The sequence below is a fragment of the Notolepis coatsorum genome (genome assembly GCF_963971535.1).
Source record: "Notolepis coatsorum genome assembly, chromosome: 20".
Lineage (NCBI taxonomy): Eukaryota > Metazoa > Chordata > Actinopteri > Aulopiformes > Paralepididae > Notolepis > Notolepis coatsorum.
This window is the reverse complement of record NC_140184.1, coordinates 20,215,691-20,240,379: the sequence shown is the minus strand read 5'-3', so window position 1 is coordinate 20,240,379 and position 24,689 is coordinate 20,215,691. Positions and strand designations below refer to the sequence as shown.

General features: G+C 45.3%; 2 protein-coding genes across 2 annotated transcripts in view; one reads left to right on the top strand and one right to left on the bottom strand.

Moving 5' to 3' along the window:
- The window catches only part of cep89 (centrosomal protein 89), a 371,884-nt gene that overhangs the window by 169,926 nt on the left and 177,269 nt on the right, over window positions 1–24,689 (top strand). The window lies entirely within an intron of this gene.
- LOC311247396 (E3 ubiquitin-protein ligase RNF182) overlaps window positions 3,734–24,689 on the bottom strand; it is a 90,609-nt gene continuing 69,653 nt past the window's right edge. Inside the window, exon 2 of the mRNA XM_084337789.1 lies at window positions 3,734–4,934. Coding sequence (XP_084193915.1) covers window positions 4,186–4,934 — 749 coding nt within the window. The 3' untranslated portion in view covers window positions 3,734–4,185. The remainder of the gene's footprint in view (window positions 4,935–24,689) is intronic.

Below are 24,689 nucleotides of genomic sequence, written 5' to 3'. Positions count from 1 at the left end.
ACACAACACAACACAGCTCTAACTAGAAGCACACGACACAACAACAGCTCTAACTAGAAGCACACAACACAACACAGCTCTAACTAGAAGCACACAACACAACACAGCTCTAACTAGAAGCACACAACACAACACAGCTCTAACTAGAAGCACACAACACAACAAGGTACCCATGTACATGTCAAAATACTTCCCAAAGGTCAGTGAATACCACAATCACAACACCAGAGGGAGCTCCACAAATCATGTAAAACCCAGATTCGGCTCAAACAAGGGACTAAACACGTTTCGTAATTATGCCACATCAATGTGGAACGCCCTACCTAAAGCTGTAAAGGAATGTGAATCACTACCCACTTTCAAAAACACTCTCAAAAAACACCTACGTGAGACTGCAATTCGAAACTGGCCCCTACAAATGTCCTAACCGAGTTGTACAGTAAATTACCAAGTAAGGCTTTGTCAGTATTCCAATGTACAGTGTAAAATGTGTGTGTCCCCTACCCAACCCCCCCCCCCCCCCCCCCCCCCACCTCCAATGTACAGCCCTCACCCACCCACCCAACCCCACCCCACCCACCCAACCTCCTCCAATGTACAGTTTCTACGTCAAATGTATATACACTCTTTTTCTGGACACTTTTGTATCACAAACGGTACTGTATTTGCAAATCTGATATGTCATAAATGTATAGATGTAGCAGTACTGTCTATCTGTATGTCATGTATGTCATATATGTTATGATGAATTGAAAATGGGGGACCCTGATGTAAACAAGACGAAAGTCTTTCTCTGGTCTGCATCCCCTTAACAATTGTATGTATTGAGCTGTACTGTACTGTACCCATTCTGCAATCTGTTAATAAACTTTTCAATCAATCAATCAATCAATCAATCTCTAACTAGAAGCACACAACACAACACAGCTCTAACTAGAAGCACACAACACAGCTCTAACTAGAAGCACACAACATAACAACAGCTCTAACTAGAAGCACACAACATAACAACAGCTCTAACTAGAAGCACACAACACAACAACAGCTCTAACTAGAAGCACACAACACAACAACAGCTCTAACTAGAAGAGTGCAGACCTCTGCCAAGGCCTAGAAACATTTTATGTTTTATCGTAAGAGCTATAACTCCATACGGTGGCACTAGAGGAAATGTGATTGGGTCAACAACATCAACAGGTTTCTCCCTCTATGGTCATGATTGTGCACAGCAAAATATATGGCAATCCGACCATTACCTGTCAAGATATCTTGATCTCAGTCTGGTCTGATTGTGACACTAGAGGAAAAATATCTCCCTTTAGGGGTCATGAATGTTCACAGAAAATGGAGGAGACTCATTCATTTGAAAATGTTGGCCTGGGGATGGCGCTAGAGGAAAGGTCATGGGGTCACCAAAATCAATAGGCTTCTCCATCTTGGTCTCATGAATGTACCAAGCAAATGTCATGGCAATCAGGGCATTCATTGACGAGGTATGTCGCCAACAGGTGAAACTGTAGTGTAGACACACACACACACACACACACACACACACACACACACACACACACACACACACACACCTACACACCTACACACACACACACACACACACACACAGCGAAGGGGGTGAAAACATAAGGTAATAATGAATAACTTTAGTTAACCTCTATTTAGCCAAGCCACAATCCCACAAGGCACTGCTTTGACTGAGCAAATACCTGCCTTGATGCAAGGAGGGTAAAATGGAGGATAAGTCACCAAAGATTTCACCCGTCATATTGCGTCAAACACTGGAGTATACAATTTACATAAATTTGGTCCCTGGACACTCCACCAGTGCAGGCTGAGCATGCACCACACCTCCATCTCCCATTGGATGGCTGACTGGTGACTTAATTTATTAGCCTTGTCTTGGGAAGCATGCAGGCTGGAATGCATTTGGCCAAACTAATGATGATAGCGGGCTTTGTCATAGAGTGACATTGTCAACCAGCAGGGAAATAGGCAACAACACATCTATTGAGTCTTTTCTTACATCACTTTATTTTGTTTGTTAGGTATCGGTTTGAGTAACGGGGAATCAAGCTAAACCTTTAAGAGGGAGGATAGAGAGAACGAGAGAGAGTGAGAGAGATGATAATGACTAAATTATGCATGTGTTCAGGCTGCACATATGCTTGAAATACCTGGAAGAGATGTTAAATAATTTATTGTGCATATATGGGCTAAATATAGTTTGGATAGCGTTTTGGTCATAATTGCATACTTTGGTGCGGTGTGAAATGAATTTGTATGCATTGCACTTTTTTTGAACCACACACGACACAATATTTAAATAGCAGCTATTTTTCTCTTCCACACGGTATCTTTCTGTAATCTGAGTCTGTTGTAGTATGAAATCTGAGGTTCTGCACTGAAGCGAACACTGTGCAGTGGCTGCTGCAGGACTGAGGCAACATGTGGCATGTGAAGGTCTGTGTCCATCTGTACATTTGTCCTTGTCTCAATGATTAATGGACGTTGTTTGTATGTGAAGGTTCCAGACAGTCTTACTCATACATGGGTGTTGATCCAACACAATATAAACAGTAGACTATTCTACCTCATAGGCTTAACTTTTAGTCACCTTTTTGTGTAAATTAGGGTAATAAATGTTTACATTACCAAAGAAATCCAACACAATCGTTCTCCCTGGCAAATAGTTCCTGTCATGCGAGTAAAATGTCTCTTATCATTTAGGCTTCAAGAGATGAACCCATTATGACAGCTACTGGGCATTCCTCATATTGTTAAAAAAGAAAAACACACAAAAAAAGAGGTATCATCCCTTTTGTCAGAGAGAAATGCACCAGAGAATTGATTGATAAATGATAAATGTGTCAACCGTTAAGATGATTGACTGAATCCCATTGGCTGTCTCAAAATGAGATGCCTCAACAGATCAGATCTATCTGATGAAATGCCTTCATGTTTTCTAGAGTTCCATTTTGAACGTCAGCTCGTCAGTTGTTTTGATGTTTTCTAGAGTTCCATTTTGAATGTCAGCTCATCAGTTGTTTTGATGTTTTCTAGAGTTCCATTTTGAACGTCAGCTCGTCAGTTGTTTTGATGTTTTCTAGAGTTCCATTTTGAACGTCAGCTCGTCAGTTGATTGGAGGAGGCAGCAGGGTGGGCTCAGGGCTTCCATACTGTCAACATGCATGTGTTCAGGCTGCACATATTAAATAAGACCTGGAACGACCGTTCATTCTATTTCCTGATCAGAACACCTTTATATGTTATTCTTATGTAGGGCTGCCCGCTAATGGTCGCTTAATCGGTCAGTTTGGTCTTAGTCGACCAAGTCGTTGATTAGACGATTTTTATACTTTTATATTTCCTGACATCTCTGGTAAGTAAGATATTTAAACAGGTCCTTCCGCATTATTACATGTGGAAATTGCACACATTTGTCTTTCCATATATTTCTCTCACTCTCACTCTGACTCTCTCTGCCTTTATTTTCACCATCTCTCATGCGTCACCAGTGGCCTTGTCCACTCATTTATTAGTGAAAGTGACCCTGTGTAACACCATCTGCTGCACCCTAAGATAATGAAATCCTAATTAATTCATTATTCATCATGTTTGAAACGCGGTTCTCTTCAATCAGTGCCATTTAATGTGAAGCACTGTGGAGTGCAAGTACCAGGAGGCTGACCCACCCCACCTCCCCCTCAGCCACGCTTTTATCCACGCTTATTCAGTTATAGCTCAGACAGTGTCGTCCTTCATATCCTACCTGGATATGATGCCAGCAGAAGCATTTCATGTGGGATCCTCTGGAAGAGAATGAGAAAAGAGAAATACAGCAGCCAAGTGACAAAGTTATTCTCACCAGGCACACACCTGTATCCCAGGCCCTGCTCTTCTGAGTGCTGAGACATTTAAGCTGTTAAACAACTGACATTTAAGCTGTTTTCGTCCTTAAACACAGGATGGAGAAACGTAGACCTCCCTAGCTCCGCCCATCAGACTACTTGTTGAAGGAGAGCTCAAGTCACCTCAAGTCCAACTTGTTCATTGGGCTGAAAGGCCTGTTTTGAGACTGGGAGTCCCCCTCCAGCAGACCTGTCACCTGTCATTGTTTTCGGGTTTGTGGGTCATTTTTGGTCCTTCCGTGTCCCTGCTATTAATGGTCGGTCAGCCCCTGGAGGAGCAGTCACACATGCCCTGGCACAGGCACTGGCAGAATCCATAGACCAGGCAGACAGTCAGGCTGGAGGGCACCAGGCTCACACATACGATGCCCAGTGTCACCCTCTGGATCACCAGCAGATAGATGCCCAGGGGGAGTGAGCCGAAGTAGAAGAAGCCGAGCAGCCAGACCAGGAGACGGGGCACGTGGCTGCAGAACTTGGACAGACCGTCCTGCTCGCCCGGTCCGTTGGAGGCCACCGACACGGAGTCCAGGCTCTGCTCGGCGTAATAATCGGAGCTGTCGTTGCGACTCGGCGAACGCTGCGACTCCCTCTGCACCTCCATGATGGTGATGACCAAGCAGTTGGAGGAGTCGTGTGACGGGCTGGACGACGACAGGCCCTTGGGCGTCAGGACCACCTCCTTGCTGTTGTCGGAGCTCCACGACTTGTCGCGGTTGGCCAGGCGCGACATGATGTTGGAGTCGTCGGGCAGGCCCGACACCTCGTACTCGGTCACCTCGGTCTCGTGGCGGCAGAACGGGCAGGAGATGCAGCCCGACCCGTCGCCCATGTCCAGGATCTTGTTGAGGCACCGGGCGCAGACGCGGTGCAGGCAGTCCAAGATCTTGGGCTTGCGGTTGTGGGCATTGTAGCGCTGGTAGCAAATCTTACACTCCAGCTCGTCCGGGGGAGGCCCGCGTTTCTCCTCGTCCGATTCAGGCTGAGGGCAGCTCATCTTGCACTCATCTTCTGGGGAGAGAAAGAAAGAGAGAGAGACGTGGTTTTATAGTAGGTTACAGTGCCCAACTAGAATTACATGGCAATTTGCACAAAAAAAGGAAATCCATTGCTAATGGAAGTACAGTGCAAATATACCAAGGGGTGTTAGGAAGAGCAGGTTTGATTGAATCCAAAAGAGCGACATAAATTGAGGTGATGAAGCAGGATAGTTAGGATCATCCTGGTGGCTTGGTCTGGCAATGTGCACACCATGTACTTTTCATTGCATGGTTCAAATGTATTATCATTTTACATAAATATGCATTATTCAATATGCAATGTAATAGTGATATTGTATTAGATATAATATGTACATTTTATTGGATACATAATTTTTAGGAAGTAGACTGTCTACAAAAAAAAATCTTTTTGCATACACCATATGAATTCCTTTGGTATCTTGTATGTTGTGATACTACAGTATTCTATTGTACAGTGTATTGTGAAGGATCTGCATAATGTTTCTATGTACAGAGCCCCCGTTCATAGCCTCTTGCGGAAATTAAGATTAGCCACAATAATTTGTCTTTGCAACTAGGATTATAAAACCGTTTCCCTATTTTCTTTGCTAATAGAAGTACAGTGCAAATAAACCAAGGGGTGTTACGAAGAGGGAGGGGGTTTGGTAGACAAGAGAAAGTCTGCATTCGAGCTGCCATGAAGACAAACGTGTCATACTGTAGCATCGCTAGCAACTCATCTGTAGTCCAAAAGTGGCCCAAGTATTGAACGTGGCATATTATAGGAGAATGTATCCTATTCCTTACTAATTATTTTAGGCAGTTTGTTATTTTTTAATTATATTATCATACAGTCCACAGCTAGGGTGACCAGATGCAAAAAGTCCAAAAGTGGGACAACAGTAAGATTTTGGTGGGACAAAGTGGGACAACAGTACGATTTTGGTGGGACAAAGTGGGACAGATAGATAATGTAAACATTTTTATTAGAATAACTGCCATGGTCTTCACTGAATAGATTTAAATCAAAGGTTAAAGGTTCAATCAAAATAAATACAAATTAAATACCACCTAACATCTGTTTTAAATATTCAAACGTCATCACTTGACAGGAATGTCTTGTGTTTGATATTCCCTGTTAACACAGAACTAGGGAAAACAGTGTAGTATAATACAAAAATAATAATACAAATAAATTGTGTTTCTATATTAGAATAACTGCCATGGTCTTCACCGAATAGATTTAAATCAAAGGTTAAAGGTTACCACAGTCGGCTGACCTGTATGAATGGGAGTGTTGTACTGTGTGATAGACACTTGTTATCTCAGCTGCAGTGACCTTGTCCGTCTGGCTATCATTGTTTGGTTTAAAAAGAAACGTATCCATAGATCTGGATGTTTCTTTTTGGTGAGCCACTTTCAAGTGAGACTCACGTCCACTGTGGCGCTTCAAGTTGTATTCTCCTCCATGCGCAATTGAAAACGAACTATGACACAAAACACAGAAAGCCTGCTGCAGATTGCCTGCCATCTGCCTCACCCAGTCATGTGTCGTTTGCCAGTCTTGGTTGTAACTGCAGGTCCGTTTCTTTTTACTGCTTTCCATCTTGAACTAGTTCGCTTGTAATGTTGTTGTGTTTTTTTTGACCAATCAGATTTGCGATATGAGGTAGCGTCACGACTCAGTCTCAGTCACGTCACAAGCAGGCAAGCAGCACGCTAAAGTACTATAACCAATCAGAGCAATGTGTGTGGACAAGAGGCGGGTTGCTACGTTTACTGTCTGTAGGGAGGGGCTTTTAGACGCATGTTTTTTTTGGCTTCGAAAAGAGGGACATCCTCTCAATATGAGGGACGCGGGACATTTGGTCAAATGGTGGGACAGTACAACCAAAAGGGGGACACCTGGTCACCCTATCCACAGCGGACTAACTTATGTATGAGCAGTATTAGCACTGCCTAAAAATAGATCATGCAGAACAACAAACAATCTAATCCTCTGTGAATCAGTGGCGTGTGAAAACAGAATCAGGATTTGCAATTGTTGTAGTCTGATGCTGGATCAAGCCGGCTGTCATGAATGGTGCATATCCACACTGTAAAGGTCACGCCTCTGCCTTTTCATCCGCTTGTTGTTCTAACCGCTCTTATTCCTTTGGATGAATGATCTAAGGAATAATTGGGACACAAGCTGAGTGGCCTCTTTGGCAAGGCGTGCTAGATATACTATTGATCTGTGGGCATAGGTGATGGAGGGGACACTTGTACAATACTGTATACCCCAGCATTCTAACTCTGTTGTTTTCATATAGAAGTTCATTATTGTTTGACAACTTTTCCCTTTATGCTGGAGTACATATTTTATTTATTTTTTACTCAGTTTATTTGATCAGGGACAGTGCATATCAATCAACAGTTATACATTTATAAATGAATACAAATGAAAAACTGTAAATATGCCAACATTAGCAGGGTTGCTAGTTTTCAGTTGTAGTCACTGGGCTAGATGTTTAAGCCAGAAAATAAACAGAAAAATAGAAGGACATTAAAGCTAATATAAAAACAATTTAAAACATATTCTGTACATTCACTCACTAGGCATTCATGCATCTATAAAAAAAAATTGTGTACAGGTACAAATCAAAGCCCATACATGGACAGGCACTGTATAGGCAGACACACATTATACACAATCAGGACAGTCAGGCTAGTCACGTGGGCAAGCATACGGGGGTTGGGCAGCTGAGTTCATTGATCTGTTTCCTCTAACTATGTTTTCTAGAACGAGGCACTCTTTATGCAGAAGGAGAACATTATCTGTTGCTGTTGCATCAGCACAGCTTCACTCATCAGCATCACCGATGGTCTCGAGGCACACAGTTCAACCTGCGTCACTGATTGAATCCAAAAGAGCGACAGAGATTGAGGTGATGAAGCACAATAGTGATTAGGATCATCCTGGTGGCTTGGTCTGGTAATGTGCACACCATGTACTTTTCATTGCATGATTCAAATGTATTATCATTTTACATAAATATGCATGATTCAATATGCAATGTAATAGTGCTATTTTATTAGATATAATATGTCCATTTTATTGGACTGTCTACTAAAAAAACTACCGGTAATATGATCTTTTTGCATACACCATATGAATTCCTTTGGTATCTGTTTTGTGATACTACAGTATTCTATTGTACAGTGTATTGTGAAGGATCTGCATAATGCTTCTACAGTATGTACAGAGCTCCGGTGTGCCTACAGCCCTTGGTTTCATACCCTCTTGTGGAAATTAAGATTAGCCACAATAATTTTACTTTGCAACTACAGTAGGATTATAAAAGCATTTCATATTAATGTAGTGACCATCAGTGTTTTCACTGCTCTTTTAAATCCTGCTTTCAGTGAGCAGAAAGTAACATATTGTAGTATATTATGCAAGTGCAGGTTTCTATGTTGCACAGTCTTATCTAATCTTAATATTTGCTAGAGGCTATGATCATAGAGAAATGCCTACTGTTAACCCCTTCACTACCACTATACCAAAGGGTTAACCCGTTCACTGCGACACCACAGAAGGATAACCCTTTCACTGCCACACTACATAATGTTAACCATTTCACTGCCACACTACACTACAGATGGTTAACCTGCTGTATTGTCGCAGTGAAAGGGTTAACCATTTGGTAGTGTGGTAGTGAAAGGGTAATAGTAGGCATAGTGCCCCCGTGTGAGACCAAGCAAGGTGTGTTTGGCTGGAGAGAACGGGCTTCTACATGGAAACACCATAGTTCACCATAGCACTCTGGAATTTCGTCTGGAAAGCGGGTGCAATGGCCCAGTCTTTATATAAGTCGCTTTGTTGTTAGCTATATGTTAGGTGTACTGATCCAGAAGGTCACAATTAGGTAAGTGAAACATTTGAAAGATGTGTGGAACGTAACACATTTATTGTTTTACCAAGCAGATAGAACAGCGTAAAGGTGCTGGGTAATGTAATGTCTGTGTAATGGATGGGTCTTATCTGCATAGTAGGGGTGTAACTAAATACCTCACTGCTCTCCATCCGTGGTCCTGCCTCCCTGCTCAAATCGCATCCTTCACTACCCGGTAACTGAATAGGTGAGATAAGGTGGGCTTCAGGATTTAAAGTGGTGTATGCCTGAAGTGAATTAATACCATACATGCAGCTAGATAATGTACCGTGCTGTATACTCCCAGCCTCGGGTGACCTTGACATGAGAGACGTCCCTACTCCAGAGAAGGTATTCAGGCAGAGAATAAACAAATAAAACAAACCTCTTCCACTATTTATAAGTAATTTAACAGAAAAAAAGGGTTAGTGCATAAAATGAAGTGATTGAGCAGGAATGTTTATCAGCTGGGAATATTTTCAGTCCCAAAAATATTTTACTGTCTGAATTCGGTCGCTAAATAACCCAGGACGCCTATCGTAAAGAGTAGGGGGTTCCCCGACGTTCCTGGCCAAATTCCCAATCAGGTCTCTGACATCAAGGCCACCTAATCATCCCCTCCCCTTAATTGACTGATATCAATCCCTGTCTCCTGAGCCGTTCAACCATTGTGTAGTGTGATGTGTGCCGGGTACCAGTGTATGGCAGCCATTGAGCCTGCGTAGCCCAAGGTTGGGTGCTACCAGTGGTGGTGAAGGAGGTTCACCCTACATTGTAAAGCGCTTTGAGTGTCTAGAAAAGCGCTATATAAATGCAATTAATTATTATAAATGTTACCGTCCAAGCGTATTACTGTCCAGATGTTCAGTCCCCCAAATAACATAAATGGTACAATGGTATTGATGTATCTTCTTCACTTTATCTGGAACCCGGTGCACTGGAGAGATGTCACTGGGTAGAATGCTCTGTTCTCTGATGCTATTGTGCGCACATCCCAGACGTGGTGTGTGTGTCTATCAGTGGGACACCTCTGTGATGCTCTCTCCACTTCCCCGCTGCCGGCTAGGTGAACCACTCCTACGCTCTACTCCCAGCTTGCCAGACGAAGCACACAGCTCACTACAGTTTCCCTTTTTAACAGACGCAGCCGTGCAGATCAACTCAGCATCTCCCGATGTCCCTCACACATTGCTGGGCAAAGTACAGCTCACTTATCGTCCCCTTTTGACAGGCACAGATTAACTCGGCATTTCCTAGGTTCCCACAAGGAAACTATAAAGTGAAGGAAGGGTCATCACGTCAGAATACCAGCGTTCTGCGCCAGACTTTGGTGCCAGTTCTATTGACACCTATGGGAGATGTAAATGATACTGTACAGCAAATACAGCAGCTATCTCATAACTTTCAGATCTGACATCCAAGGTAATAACCTGTTTAAATTACATAGGTCCTAAACAAGGAGATGGCAATACCATTTAATTCAATGTTGGCCAAACTGAAAGTTCCCACACCAATGTGGGTTCACGTGGTACACTTATGGCCACTAAGGAAAGGTCACTTTAAAAATAGTATAGTATAACCTGAGATTGTATAAAATAGCAATGTACAGAAAGACCCAGTGCCTCATCCGTAGCTAACAGTGTATGCACTACCACAGGACCTAGCATGTCCTCCATGCTCTGTAAATAACTTATGTACAAATACCGATATGCCCTACTATGTTACTGTTTATTGCACAATGTTGTTTTATTGGATTCTATTATATGTTGTTACTACTGTATTTATTGCACATCGTTGCGGGCAAGACCACCCGCATTTCATTGTATACTTGTATGCCGTGACAAATAAAACTCTTGACTTGACTTGACTTGACTACACAGTGACATAATGACCATTCCTTTTTTTTATAGTTTCCATGGGCTCCCATTCTCTCATTGTTGCATAGATCACCAACACTTCAGGTTCCATTTGACTGACTATGTAAATCAATGCGCAGCGCTCTCTCTAGCTGCTCTCCTGACCGCAGCTGCCTCTTGCGCTCAATAGTGACTCGCTGGGGGTACTCGTGGTAGCTTCCAGAGCTAACTTCCCAGGGCTGCAGCTTTAGCCAACTGTGCGCTGGCTAACCAACTAATATTACACGGTCAATAGGTAGCCCGCAACAACACCGCGCAATGTTTCTGATACACGGATGAACTATACACGGCAACTACATACTTTATTCACATTAACTTGAGTTTAATTTGAACTATTTCCACGGCTCACAATACCATCATGGTTTTCACTTAGGCTATTCTTTTATGGTTCTGCCCCTTTTTCCGCTTCTCTCCCCCTATTTTGCTAAACGTGATTGTCCATAAACTCTTTCACTACCACACTATAGAAGGTTAACCCTTTAACTACCACACTACAGACGGTCAACTTATAATACAAGTTTAACGTTAGCATTTCACATTAGAATAGAATAGAATAGAATAGAATAGAATAGAATAGAAATCCTTAAATAATTCCGAGGGAAATTCGGCACTACAGATCGCTCACATTGAACAACAATAAACATTTAGGTAGTCAATAGGACTCAAATCAGAATAATATAATAATATAAAAAACAAGAATAAAATAAAATAAAGAATAAAATACGGTCCGGGATATACATTCTGGTATGTATATACATTCTAAAATCTATCCAGCCAGAAATATCCAGTAAAATGTACAGTAATAAGTGTGAAAATGTAAAGGAAGGTTGTGAGAAGTGTAAACAAATGTTTTTTAAGTCTCCAGGAAGATTTCGCCAGGCTGTACTGTCACCCTGTGCTCAGTGATGCAGTGACGCACAGTGATGCATTATAGAGTCTAAGGCCCTGTCCACACGAGAGTTTGGATTTAATATGACCGAAGTTTGAAAAAATAAAACTCCGTCCACACGGTGAACACAGGTGGACAACCGTGTATAACTGCGTACTCACGGCAGAGCTGGAACCCAGCAACCGATACATTTAGTACAATGTAATACAATGCCAAAGCAGTAGGCGGCGATGTTGTTCAGACATGAAGGCCATTTCAACCAATCAGAAAAGACTGAACGCTCACTAAACTTCCTGTTGGGTCGCGATCTGCCATTAATTAACTGAAGAAGAAGAAGTAACGTTACCGATATGAAATGGATGTAAACGTTATTTAACAGATTGCAGAATGAGTACAATACAATACCGCTCAATACAAACAATTGTTAAGGGGATGCAGTCTGGACTGGGTTCCTTATAAGTTATAACAATAACTTGACAACACATGAGTTTAGTTTAGCTGCAGCTACATGTTTACTCTGAGCGTCAACAGACATCAGTCGATCACAACACTCTTCAACACAGACGATACGTTTTGAACAAAAGTTTGTTACAATCATTTTCATATAACGCTACTTGGGACAGCTCTGCTGTAAACACTGGTGTAGTTGGCTCTGCTCTAATCTCTCTACCCCGCGGTCTGCCGTGAACATGGGGAATAATTGCGACAGCTCTGCTGTAAACACTGGGAATAACCTCGGTTGCTATGCCCACACGCAACTGCAAAACCGCACAACTCCACCCTGGCCACCGGTTTCAAAAGACCGCGGTTGCAGTGTAGCAAATCCCCGGTTGTGTGTGGCCGAACAGTGCAACTGCGCACATACAATCACGGTTACATTAAACCCAGCGTTCGTGTGGACGGGGCCTAATGGTTGTCGGAATGAAGGACTTCCTGTGCTGTTCAGTGTTACTGAACGTGCTCCTTCTTTCAGCCAAGTCTGTGTGTAGTGGGTGGGAGGGGTTGTCCCTGATGGTGTGGAGCTTAGCAAGGCTCCTCCTCTCCGCCACCACCGCTAGAGAGTCCAGCTCCACCCCTACCACATTACTGGCCTTCCGGACCAGCTTTTCCAGCCTGTTTGTGTCCCCTGCTCTCAGTCCGCTGCCCCAGCAGGTCACAGCGTACAAGAAGGCGCCCGCCACCACCGACTCGTAGAACATCCTCAACATCCTTGTACAGATGTTGAGGATGGTCTACGAGTCGGTGGTGGCGCCTTCTAGCATTTCCTGCATGACAGTGTCACCCCCCCCCCCCCCCCCCCCAGACACACACACACACGCACTGTTCTGTTCACTGTTCTGCTCCTAGCATTTATTGGCGTGTGTGTGTGTGTGTCTCTCTCTCTCTCTCTCTATCTCTCTCTCTCTCTCTCTCTCTCTCTCTCTCTCTCTCTCTCTCTCTCTCTCTCTCTCTCTCTCTCTCTCTCTCTCTCTCTCTTCACACACACACACACATACACATTTACACACTACATCAACACGCAACTATTCTACTCCTAGCCATCGTCGTCGATATGTGTTCTCACTCTCTCTCTGTCAGCAGCTTGTCAGAGGAGGCTGCAGGCTCAGTGAAGGTGTGGGTGTGATCCGGGGGCACAATCAGAGCACAAGTAGAATATCTGCCAACAGGTCCTCATCTGTTGAGGTGGAATGTTGAAAAATAACCTGCAGCCAATAACCTGCACGACACAGCAGGCCCTCTGCACGACACAGCAGACCCTCTGCACGACACAGCAGGCCCTCTGCACGACACAGCAGGCCCTCTGCACGACACAGCAGGCCCTCTGCACGACACAGCAGACCCTCTGCATGACACAGCAGACCCTCTGCACGACACAGCAGGCACTCTGCACGACACAGCAGGCCCTCTGCACGACACAGCAGGCCCTCTGCACGACACAGCAGGCCCCAGGCTCTGCACGACACAGCAGGCCCTCTGCATGACACAGCAGGCCCTCTGCACGACACAGCAGGCCCTCTGCATGACACGACACAGCAGGTCCTCTGCATGACACAGCAGGCCCTCTGCACGACACAGCAGGCCCTCTGCACGACACAGCAGGCCCTCTGCACGACACAGCAGGCCCTCTGCACGACACAGCAGGCCCTCTGCATGACACAGCAGGCCCTCTGCACGACACAGCAGGCCCTCTGCACGACACAGCAGACCCTCTGCACGACACAGCAGACCCTCTGCACGACACAGCAGGCCCTCTGCACGACACAGCAGACCCTCTGCATGACACAGCAGGCCCTCTGCATGACACAGCAGGCCCTCTGCACGACACAGCAGACCCTCTGCACGACACAGCAGGTCCTCTGCACGACACAGCAGACCCTCTGCACGACACAGCAGGCCCCAGGCTCTGCACGACACAGCAGGCCCTCTGCATGACACAGCAGGCCCTCTGCACGACACAGCAGGCCCTCTGCATGACACGACACAGCAGGTCCTCTGCATGACACAGCAGGCCCTCTGCACGACACAGCAGGCCCTCTGCACGACACAGCAGGCCCTCTGCACGACACAGCAGGCCCTCTGCACGACACAGCAGGCCCTCTGCATGACACAGCAGGCCCTCTGCACGACACAGCAGGCCCTCTGCACGACACAGCAGACCCTCTGCACGACACAGCAGACCCTCTGCACGACACAGCAGGCCCTCTGCACGACACAGCAGACCCTCTGCATGACACAGCAGGCCCTCTGCATGACACAGCAGGCCCTCTGCACGACACAGCAGACCCTCTGCACGACACAGCAGGTCCTCTGCACGACACAGCAGACCCTCTGCACGACACAGCAGGCCCCAGGCTCTGCACGACACAGCAGGCCCTCTGCACGACACAGCAGACCCTCTGCACGACACAGCAGACCCTCTGCACGACACAGCAGACCCTCTGCACGACACAGCAGACCCTCTGCACGACACAGCAGGTCCTCTGCACGACACGACAGGCCCTCTGCATGACACAGCAGACCCTCTGCACGACACAGCAGGCCCTCTGCACGACACAGCATGGGGATTAAAATGAATAGCATCTTCAGAAGATAGTTTCGGCCCAGAAATCTCAGCCACTCTCCTCACAAAAATCCAAAGTCCCAAACCATACTTTAAAAACAACCACTCAAATTGTAGCCATGCTCGCACCATGCCGGGTGTCAGTTGATGATTGGTTGGAGATATGCCTGTCAAAATGGCGATGGCGTTTTTCATTCAAATGGCTACTCCCCTTCAATAGGAGCCAACAACAAGGTTTTTGCATCTGAATATTTCTAAAGAAATATGAAATCATTATTCCATTTGGGACATTTGAGTTTTGAACCAAAAGGTGATGCCAAGTATACTGCCAAGTATTTGGGAAAAACCAAGGTTATGAGGAGAGGAGACGAAGGGGCTTGCGTCATAGTGTGACCTTCCTCCCGGAATTCATATACAGTATAATACTTCAATTCCGGTAATTGTCTTTTTATTTCACCACTAAAAACAGTTTTTTTTTATAATAATAATCGGTCTTATGTTGTGTAGACCATCTCACAGAGGTGGAATATGCGATTAAAATAAACATTGTCTCTACTGCCGATTTAAAGAGATATATATATATATTTTGAGTGCTGGCAGAAAAAGGTTTGACCTCCCTACCAGACTGAGACGAGAGGGTCAGAAGCAGCTCAAATGTTCATGTAAACGACAACATTCTACGTAAACAAACACGCATGGAAATGCAATATCGAGGTCCGTCATTTAGTTCATGTCCATATAGCGCACAATAAACTGATATAGTGGTTGTCGCGTGGCAGGCCTATATGTTTGTGTGTGTGTGTGTGTGTGTGTGTGTGTGTGTGTGTGTGTGTGTGTGTGTGTGTGTGTGTGTGTGTGTGTGTGTGTGTGTGTGTGTGTGTGTGTGTGTGTGTGTGTGTGTGTGTGTGTGTGTGTGTGTGTGTGTGTGTGTGTGTGTGTGTGTGTGTGTGTGTGTGTGTGTGTGTGTGTGTGTGTGTGTGTGTGTGTGTGTGTGCGTGGGAGGTTTGAGTAGGCACAGCGTAAAAATAAACAACATATCAACAACAACAAGTGACCTCCTGCCCTTGTCTAGCACACATTTCTCACTGATGAATGCACACATTTCTAGTTAGCGTCAGCATGCTAAAATCAATTCAATATGTGATTATTATGTATATATATTTTTTACATTCTTTGATGAACACAGCGGTAAGTCCATAATGTTCTCCTGCTCATCTTCCTCAGTTCACTGTGACTTCTGTGTCGCCGCTGAAAAGATCCCTTCCATGAGATCCTCCCCTCAAAGTATAATGCAACTAGAAAGGTGCACTCAGTAGAGAGCACATCTCCATCAGGCGGCACACAGACAAACACACACATACACTGACCACTCTCCTTATAGTTATAGTAGTGTTAGCATGCTAACACTAACACACACACACACACACACACACACACACACACACACACACACACACACACACACACACAGACAAACACACTGACCGCACTCCAATTATAGTTAGTAAGGCACAATAGAAGGGTTGTAGAAAGCATAGGAAGCATGTTAGGAAGCATATGAAGGGTGATAGGAAGCATAATAAGGATGGTAGGAAGTGTAGGAAGGATGTTATAAAGCACAGGAAGGGTGATAGGAAGCATGTTAGGAGGGGTGATCGGTAGCATAGGAAGGGTTATAGTAAGCATGTTAGAAACAGGTTCCAAGCATGAGGGGGCGGGGCTTATTTCAATGGACAATGATGGAAATTAATTCATGCATAAATGTTTTTTAATGTATAAGTATATCAACGACAATAGGTTCACTATGGCATCTCCATGTTGTAAACAGGGGCCAGAGAGCCGATTCCCTGAGGCTCTGAGCAGTGCACCTGTATATAATTGCCCTCTTGTGTTCAAAAGGTGTATCTATTGTATATCGATAGACAGTGATGGCAATTAATTCAAATAAAATACTTGATTTGAAAAACAGATAATTCAGGTCCCTGATCTGCTGTCAGCCTACGTGCAATGTTTCTGCCTTTTAGTTGGTGAGATATGCTGCCGAACACACACACACACACACACACACACACACACACACACACACACACACACACACACACACACACACACACACACACACACACACACACACACACACACACACACGGACGGACGCAACACATCTCATAATCTCCCCCAGGCCTCCCATAACAGTGGCGATTGTTAAGGCATCAGATATACCAGAGTCATACTTCGGTTTCCTCCAGTGCTAAAGGGCAACACTGTCTTTGAAATATTTATCTGGAGCTTTCAAATGTTGCTTCAAACACTGCATATAAATGCGGAGTTCAGATATCCCCCTAGGGTTCCAGAACGTCCGCTGGCTCCCAAGCAGCCCACAGTAGGGAGCGGGAGTCCGTGCAGCGCGGCGTGCCGTCAACGCAGCCAACACGGGACAGGATGCAGAAGAACAGATGTGTGTCGGGGGGGGTGTTGATTCTAATGAAGCTCTGTAAGAAGTGAAAACTCTCAAAATAGCAGGGAGGTGTTATTAATAGGTAATAAGGTCAGATGGCCCCTGGCGCTCCATCCAACACTCTGTGAATGTCAAATGAGCTTTCAAATGAGGAGTCTAACCTTCAAGAGTCAAACTCGTTACAAAGGGGAACCCCCCTCAGCCTATGTCAACCCTTTGCCCCAGGATGGTCCGATCGGTATTCTGTGAACATGAACGTCTCTGTCCCCGTGTTAGACACCAGGGAACCAGGTCTCTCTAATAATCTGTTATGTGATATTGCCACAGTCGCAGATCTCCCATCTGTTCCAATTCATTCTCTATGGCTCTGCACGTCAGTGCGACGACACAGATCAGGGGTGTCGGGCTAAACTCCTCCTTTTTCTCGTCTCTGGCCACGGGAGACAACCCTGCAGGTTCGCTAATAGAGATTGAACTGTAATAGCTCATAAGGATGGCATATTCAAACCTGGTTGAACACTGATCCCATTGATACTTCATTTCATTATCATTTATTGGGGTGACAGTGGCTCAGGAGGTAGAGCAGTCGCCTGGTAATCCAGAGGTTCCCGGTTCGATTCCCGCTCCTCCCAGGCAGCATGTCAAAGTGTCCTTGAGCAAGACACTTAACCCCTAATGGCTCCCGATGAGCAGGTTGGCTCCGCCATCGGTGTGTGAATGTGTGAGTGAATGGGTAAAATTGAGGAACAAATTGTAAAGCGCTATATAAATGCATCAATTTACCATTTACCATGTATTATTTAAATCCACTCCTTTATTCTCTTAACTGTGTACTGGTATACCATTTTAGAACCCGATAATTTTGTTGTGTTGCCTGTGTTAATATTTATAATCTCCATGAGGTGGAAGCATGCATCGGTCGCGTATCTTTGTTTGTGCATGGAATTTTGCAAACTACAAGGCTGATGATAGCAGGCCATGGACCTGAATTATTTTTTTGGTTTTAAGTCTTTTTCAAATCGGTCAATGACAAGTATTTTATTTGAATTTAATCAATATTTAAAGTTACACCATTTGGACACAAGAGGGCGACACTACACAGGTGCATTGCTCAGAGCCTTCAGTAATAATAATAATAATAATGGATTCGATTTGTACCGCGCTCCACATTCGCGAGAATCTCAGAGCGCTTAAATCACCTCTGTGGCGCCTGTTCCACAGCATGGAAATGCCATAGTGAACATATTGTCGTATCAAAGTCAACTTTATTGTCTTTTCCCATAATGTGCAAGCCATACAGAAAAAAATCAATTACGTTCCCCCTTCCCACGGTGTGTATATGTGATCATTTAAAATGGAAAGCTAACATCAGCCACATAATTAGCAAAGCCCACCAGAGGCTCCACTCCCTGCGCCAACTTAAAAAGTTTGGTGTGTCCAGGGAGGCGATGCTCAGCTTCTACAAAGCCACTGTGGAGAGCGTCCTTACCTTCTCAATGACTGTGTGGTATGGGCTGTGATCTATCTATCTATCTATCTATCTATCTATCTATCTATCTATCTATCTATCTATCTATCTATCTATCTATCTATCTATCTATCTATCTATCTATCTATCTATCTATCTATCTGTCATGGTTTCATTCATATCTCACTAATAGATCTCAGTTTGTCAGCGTCAGCGGCTCATCCTCCCCCCCGGCCCCAGTCAACCACGGTGTCCCCCAGGGCTCTGTGCTGGGTCCCCTACTATTCACCATTTACATGCTCCCCCTCGGTCAGATTATACGTCACCACGGACTCAACTTCCACTGTTATGCTGATGATACTCAGCTCTACATCAGCACCTCACCATCCTCCCAGCTCCCCCCACAGTCTGTAGTCAACTGCCTCCACGCTATAAAAACCTAGATGGCAACCAAATTACTTAAACTCAACAGCAAAAAGACAGAGCTCATGGTTGTGGCCCCCAAGGCACTGCTCGGGAAGGTTGGAGATCTCCTCCTCCACGTTGACGGCTGTTCCATCTCCCCGTCTCTCGAAGTCCGTAACCTGGGCGTCACCCTTGACTCCACACTTTCATTTCACTCCCACATCAAATCTGTCACCAAGTCTGCCTTCTACCACCTCAGGAACATCTCCCGTCTCCGACCCTCACTCTCAGACTCTGTGGCGGAGACCCTGATCCACTCATTTGTCACCTCCCGGTTGGACTATTGTAATGGAGTCCTGTTCGGGGTACCCAGCAAAGCCCTGGACAGGCTCCAGTATGTCCAGAACTCAGCTGCCAGGGTTCTCACTCACACCAAGCCCTGGCAGCACATCACCCCCACCCTCATCCATCTCCACTGGCTTCCAGTCAGGTTCCGCATCACCTTCAAACTCCTGCTCCTCACCTACAAATCCCTCCATGCCCTCGCCCCCCGGTACCTGTCTGATCTCCTCCACCAGTACACTCCATCCCGGAACCTACGATCCTCTGATCTAGGTCTCCTCTCCATCCCTCGCACCAGGTTACGGACTTTTGGGGACAGAGCCTTCAGCGTGGCGTCCCCTACCCTCTGGAACTCTCTCCCCCCCGAAATCCGCAACGCCCCAACCCTGGACACCTTCAAATCCGCTCTAAAAACACACCTCTTCACCAAGGCTTTCCCCATCAGTTAGTTTTAGATTAAATTAGGTCCATTATCCCCTACTTTCCCTCATCCCCTCTTCCCCCTCCCCCCCTACTTTCCTTGCCCTATTTTTTGTCCTGATTGTAAAGCGACCTTGGGTTCTATGAAAGGCGCTATATAAATTTGATTTATTATTATTATTATTATTATCTATCTATCTATCTATCTATCTATCTATCTATCTATCTATCTATCTATCTATCTATCTATCTATCTATCTATCTATCTATCTATCTATCTATCTATCTATCTATCTATCTATCTATCTACTAATCTATATAAAACTATCAACAATATAAACATAAAGTAACATATAGTTTCAAGTTTCAAGTTTCTTTAATAGTTGTCATACAGAAGTACAGAATACTTTTATACAAAATGATTCTTACTGTTACGCTCCAGAGACTGTGCAAGACAAGATAAGTATGAAATAAAATAACATAGTATAGCATGTAAATTAGAAGTAAAAAAATTAGGTCACAGTGTTCAGTATAGACATATGTACAATGTTCGATGCAGAATAGACGTAACTGAGTTACCATATAATATACAATATACTATGCAGTGTACTAATATACAATACTATATAGTGCAAGGCAGAAATGGGATGAGGTGCAATTTAGGTACAATTTACAGTAGGTGTACGAGTTGTAGTGCAAATCCTTTATCAATAAATATAAAGTGTGTTTGTGTGATCTAAAGTGTGGAGAGTGGGTGCTGCAGTGTGTTGTTTGTTTAAGTGAGTGTGTGCGTGTGTGTGCTGTGTGCATTTGATGGTTGTTGCATAGTGTTTATTGTTCGTTTAGCAGCCTGATGGCCTGGGGATAGAAGCTTCTTCTGAGTCTTTCTGTGCTCGCCTTAAGACTCCGGTATCGCTTGCCTGACCGCAGCAGTTCAAAGAGGCAGTTGTTCGGGTGGCTGGAGTCCTTGATGATTCTCTTAGCCTTCCCCCTGCACCGCTTGTTGTAAATGTTCTGGAGGGTGGGAAGCCCCCCTCCAATTCTGCGTTCGGCTGAACGTGTCACTCTTTGTAGTCTGCCACGGTCTTGTGCAGTGCTATTCCCAAACCAGGAGGTGATGTTGCCAGTCAGGATGCTCTCTATTGTACATGAGTAGAAGTTCCTAAGGATCTTCTGACTGACTTAGAACTTCCTTAGGCGCCTGAGGAAGTAGAGGCGTTGTCGTGCCTTCTTCACAACACTGTCAATGTGTGTGGTCCATGTCAAGTCCTCGGATATGTGGGCTCCGAGGTACTTGAAACTGTTCACTCTCTCAATCGGTGCCCCGTCGATGCTGAGGGGGCTGTAGTCCTTGACCCCCGACCTCCTGAAGTCCACAATCATCTCTTTTGTTTTGCTGACGTTCAGGGAGAGGCAGTTCTCCTGACACCACTGTGACAGATTCTCTACCTCTTCCAGGTAGGCCCTCTCGTCGTTGGCAGAGATCAGGCCCACCACTACTGTGTCATCAGCAAATTTGATGATTGTGTTGTTGTTCCGCTGTGCCACGCAGTCATGTGTGTACAGGGAGTAGAGGAGGGGGCTCCGAACACAGCCCTGGGGGGCCCCTATGTTGAGCGTGATGGATGAGGAGGTGCAGTTGCCTGCTCTTACCACCTGGGGTCTGCCCGTCAGGAAGTCCAAGACCCACTGGCAGAGGTCATAGTTCAAGCCCAGGTCCCTGAGCTTGGCTATGAGTTTGGAGGGGACTATGGTATTGAATGCTGAGCTGTAGTCGATGAACAGCATTCTCACATAGTTCCCCTGCCTCTTGTCCAGGTGTGATGCTGCTGTGTGCAGCACATGGGCTATGGCGTCCTCCGTGGACCTGTTGGGGCGATATGCAAATTGCAGGGGGTCCAGGTTGATGGGGAGGGAGGAACAGATGTAGCCCTTCACTAGCTTCTCAAAGCACTTCATGGCTATGGAGGTGAGGGCTACAGGGCGGTAGTCGTTGAGGCAAGCGGGCGTAGATTTTTTGGGTACAGGGATGATAGTGGACTTCTTCAGACAGGTGGGGATGACAGCCTGTTCCAAGGACAGGTTAAAGATGTCAGTGAATACCGGGGCCAGTTGGTCGGCACAGACTTTTAGGACGCAGCCGGGGATGCCGTCCGGTCCTGCTGCCTTCCTGATATTCACTTTTTTAAAGGTCCGCCTCACCTCATGCTCTGTTACCCTGAACACTGAGTCTCCATCAGCAGACCCCCCCCCCCCCCCATTGCCGTGGTTTGTAGGCTGGTGTTGTTATTCACAGCCTCAAACCTCGCATAGAAGGAATTGAGATCATTTGCTAAGGAGATGTCACTGTTCAGTTTGAGGGAGGTGCCTTTGTAGTCTGTCATTGTTCTAAGGCCCTGCCACATACCTCTAGAGTCAGCCTGTTCAAACTGAAGTTCAACTTTATCCCTGTAACGGCGTTTTGCCTCTATTACTGTTCTCCTGACGTTGTATCTTGCCGTCTTGTGTTCTTCCATGTTGCCTGTCACCAGCCCGGTGTTGTAGGCTGATGTGCGCACTTTCAGAGCCTCACGGACGGATTTATCTACCCAGGGCTTTTGATTTGGGTATATTCTAATTGTGGTAGAGGGGATTGTTTCTTCTACCAGAGTACAGACAAAGTCAAGCACCGTTTCAGTGTATTCGTTAATATTGGCTGTGTTATCACGGAATACACTCCAGTCTGTGCATTCAAGCGCAGCTTGGAGTGTCTCCTCTGACGTCACGGTCCAACGCTTAACCTCTCGCAATACTACCGGCGTTCGCTTGAGACTTTGTTTATACTTTGGCAAAAGAAAGATGGCGGCGTGATCGGACTTACCGAATGGACTAAGAGCCTGTGACTTGTACCCATTCTTAAATTGCGATATACAGTAGGACAGTATGAACATAAAGTATATAAGACACAATGTACACACACAATATACAGGACTATGTACAATATAAACAGTAGCTAAAAATGAAATTAATGAGTGAAATAAATATAGAGGTAAAAGAGAACTTAGTGCAAATATTCTAGCAGCAGTGGTACATAGTAAAATAAATAATGGCAGTAAAGTGGCAGTGAGTTAGTAAAGTAAAGTGGCAGTGTGTGTCTGTGTGATGGTGTGTCAGTGGGGGGGGGGGGGTTCTTAGTCCAGAGTCTGTGGGGGCAGAGTAAGAGAGGGGGGAGAGCTGTATGTGTGTGTGTGTGCAGGGGCGTAGCTGTAGATTCTGGGCCCATGAAAGAATTTATTTATTGATGAAAACGCATAATATGGTTTTTACCTATACATTCGGATCAGCAGTTCAGCACCTGCACTGTTGGTGGGTGAGCCTAGTAAAGGATGTCGCATTGCGTTCATCTTCAATGAGTGGACCAATGCAATAGTCTACCAAAGAACCTTGAGTCGCACTAGGCTGGGAACAACCCTGGATCAAGTGATAGTAAACTGGACTGGACGAACAACATCGAGGCCCTACAGGAAGGGACAGAGCAGACTGTTCTTCCTGAGAATACTCAGGTCTTTTAAATGTCTGCAGCAAACTGCTGCGATGTTCTACCAGTCTGTGGGTTGCTGGTGCCCTCTTCTTCGCTGTGATATGCTGTGGGGGCACACCACACACACACAAATATAACAACTGGTCAAAAAAGCAAGCTCTGTGGTGGGAGCGGACCTGGACAGTCTGAATCACATTTTATTCTCTTTCTTTTCTACCTTAAACGTTTTCAAGTTCCAAGTTTTAATACTCTTATCACATGCGAGTCAACAAATGCTTGATTTATGCAGCCATTTAACACAAAAGGATGACCCTCATGCATTGCAAATTGCATCAAATTCAAAACAGAGTGATGCACAAAATAACTTAAAAGAAAATAATAATTTAAAACAATGAATAAAGTGTGCATGAAATAATAGGGGAAAACGTTAGGAACTTGTTACATTCACCCACATAAGGCTGAGTAATCACCCCCCCCCCCCCCCCTCGCTCTCACACACACACACTCTCCCAGCTCTCTTTCTCTCTTGCCCCTTCCTCATCTCTCTCACCCCCATCTCTCTATATATCTCACACACACACACACACACACACACACACACACACACACACACACACACACACACACACACACACACACACACACACACACACACTTCAGAAACAAACATAGTATCAATGAGAGCATCAGTCATACACCTGAGTGATGTCTAGTAAAAAAAAAAAATTGCCCCCCCCCCCCCCCCCAGTGCTGGGCCCTTGGAATCATCCTAAACTACCCCCCCAGCTACGCCCCTGTGGTGTGTGTGTGTGTGTGTGTGTGTGTGTGTGTGTGTGTGTGTGTGTGTGTGTGTGTGTGTGTGTGTGTGTGTGTGTGTGTGTGTGTGTGTGGGTGTGTGTGTGTGTGTGTGTGTGTGTGTGTGTGTGTGTGTGTGTGTGTGTGTGTGTGTGTGTGTGTGTGTGTGTGTGTGTGTGTGTGTGGGGGGTTCTTAGTCCAGAGTGTGGGGGCAGAGTAAGATAGGGGGGAGACTGGGAGACAGCTTCCTGACAGCCTGATGGATGGAGCTGTCTTTCAGTCTTCTAGTCCTAGCTCGGAGGATCCTCATTCTCCTCCCGGAGAGCAGGAGAGTGAAGAAGCGGTGAGGGGTGGGTGATGTCGCCCGCGATGCGTAGGGCCAGGCGTGTATTATAAATGTCCTGGAGGAGGGGAGGGGGGCACCAACGATCCTCTCAGCTATGCATTAAATAAAAGATCCACAGTGAATCTCTTACTTATATCAGTATTGTTCTGTCAGAACAGTCTTATGTTATGTTTGCAAGTTAAGTATTTGATGTTCACTATTGCCTATTAACCACTTAAGCATCCGACGGCG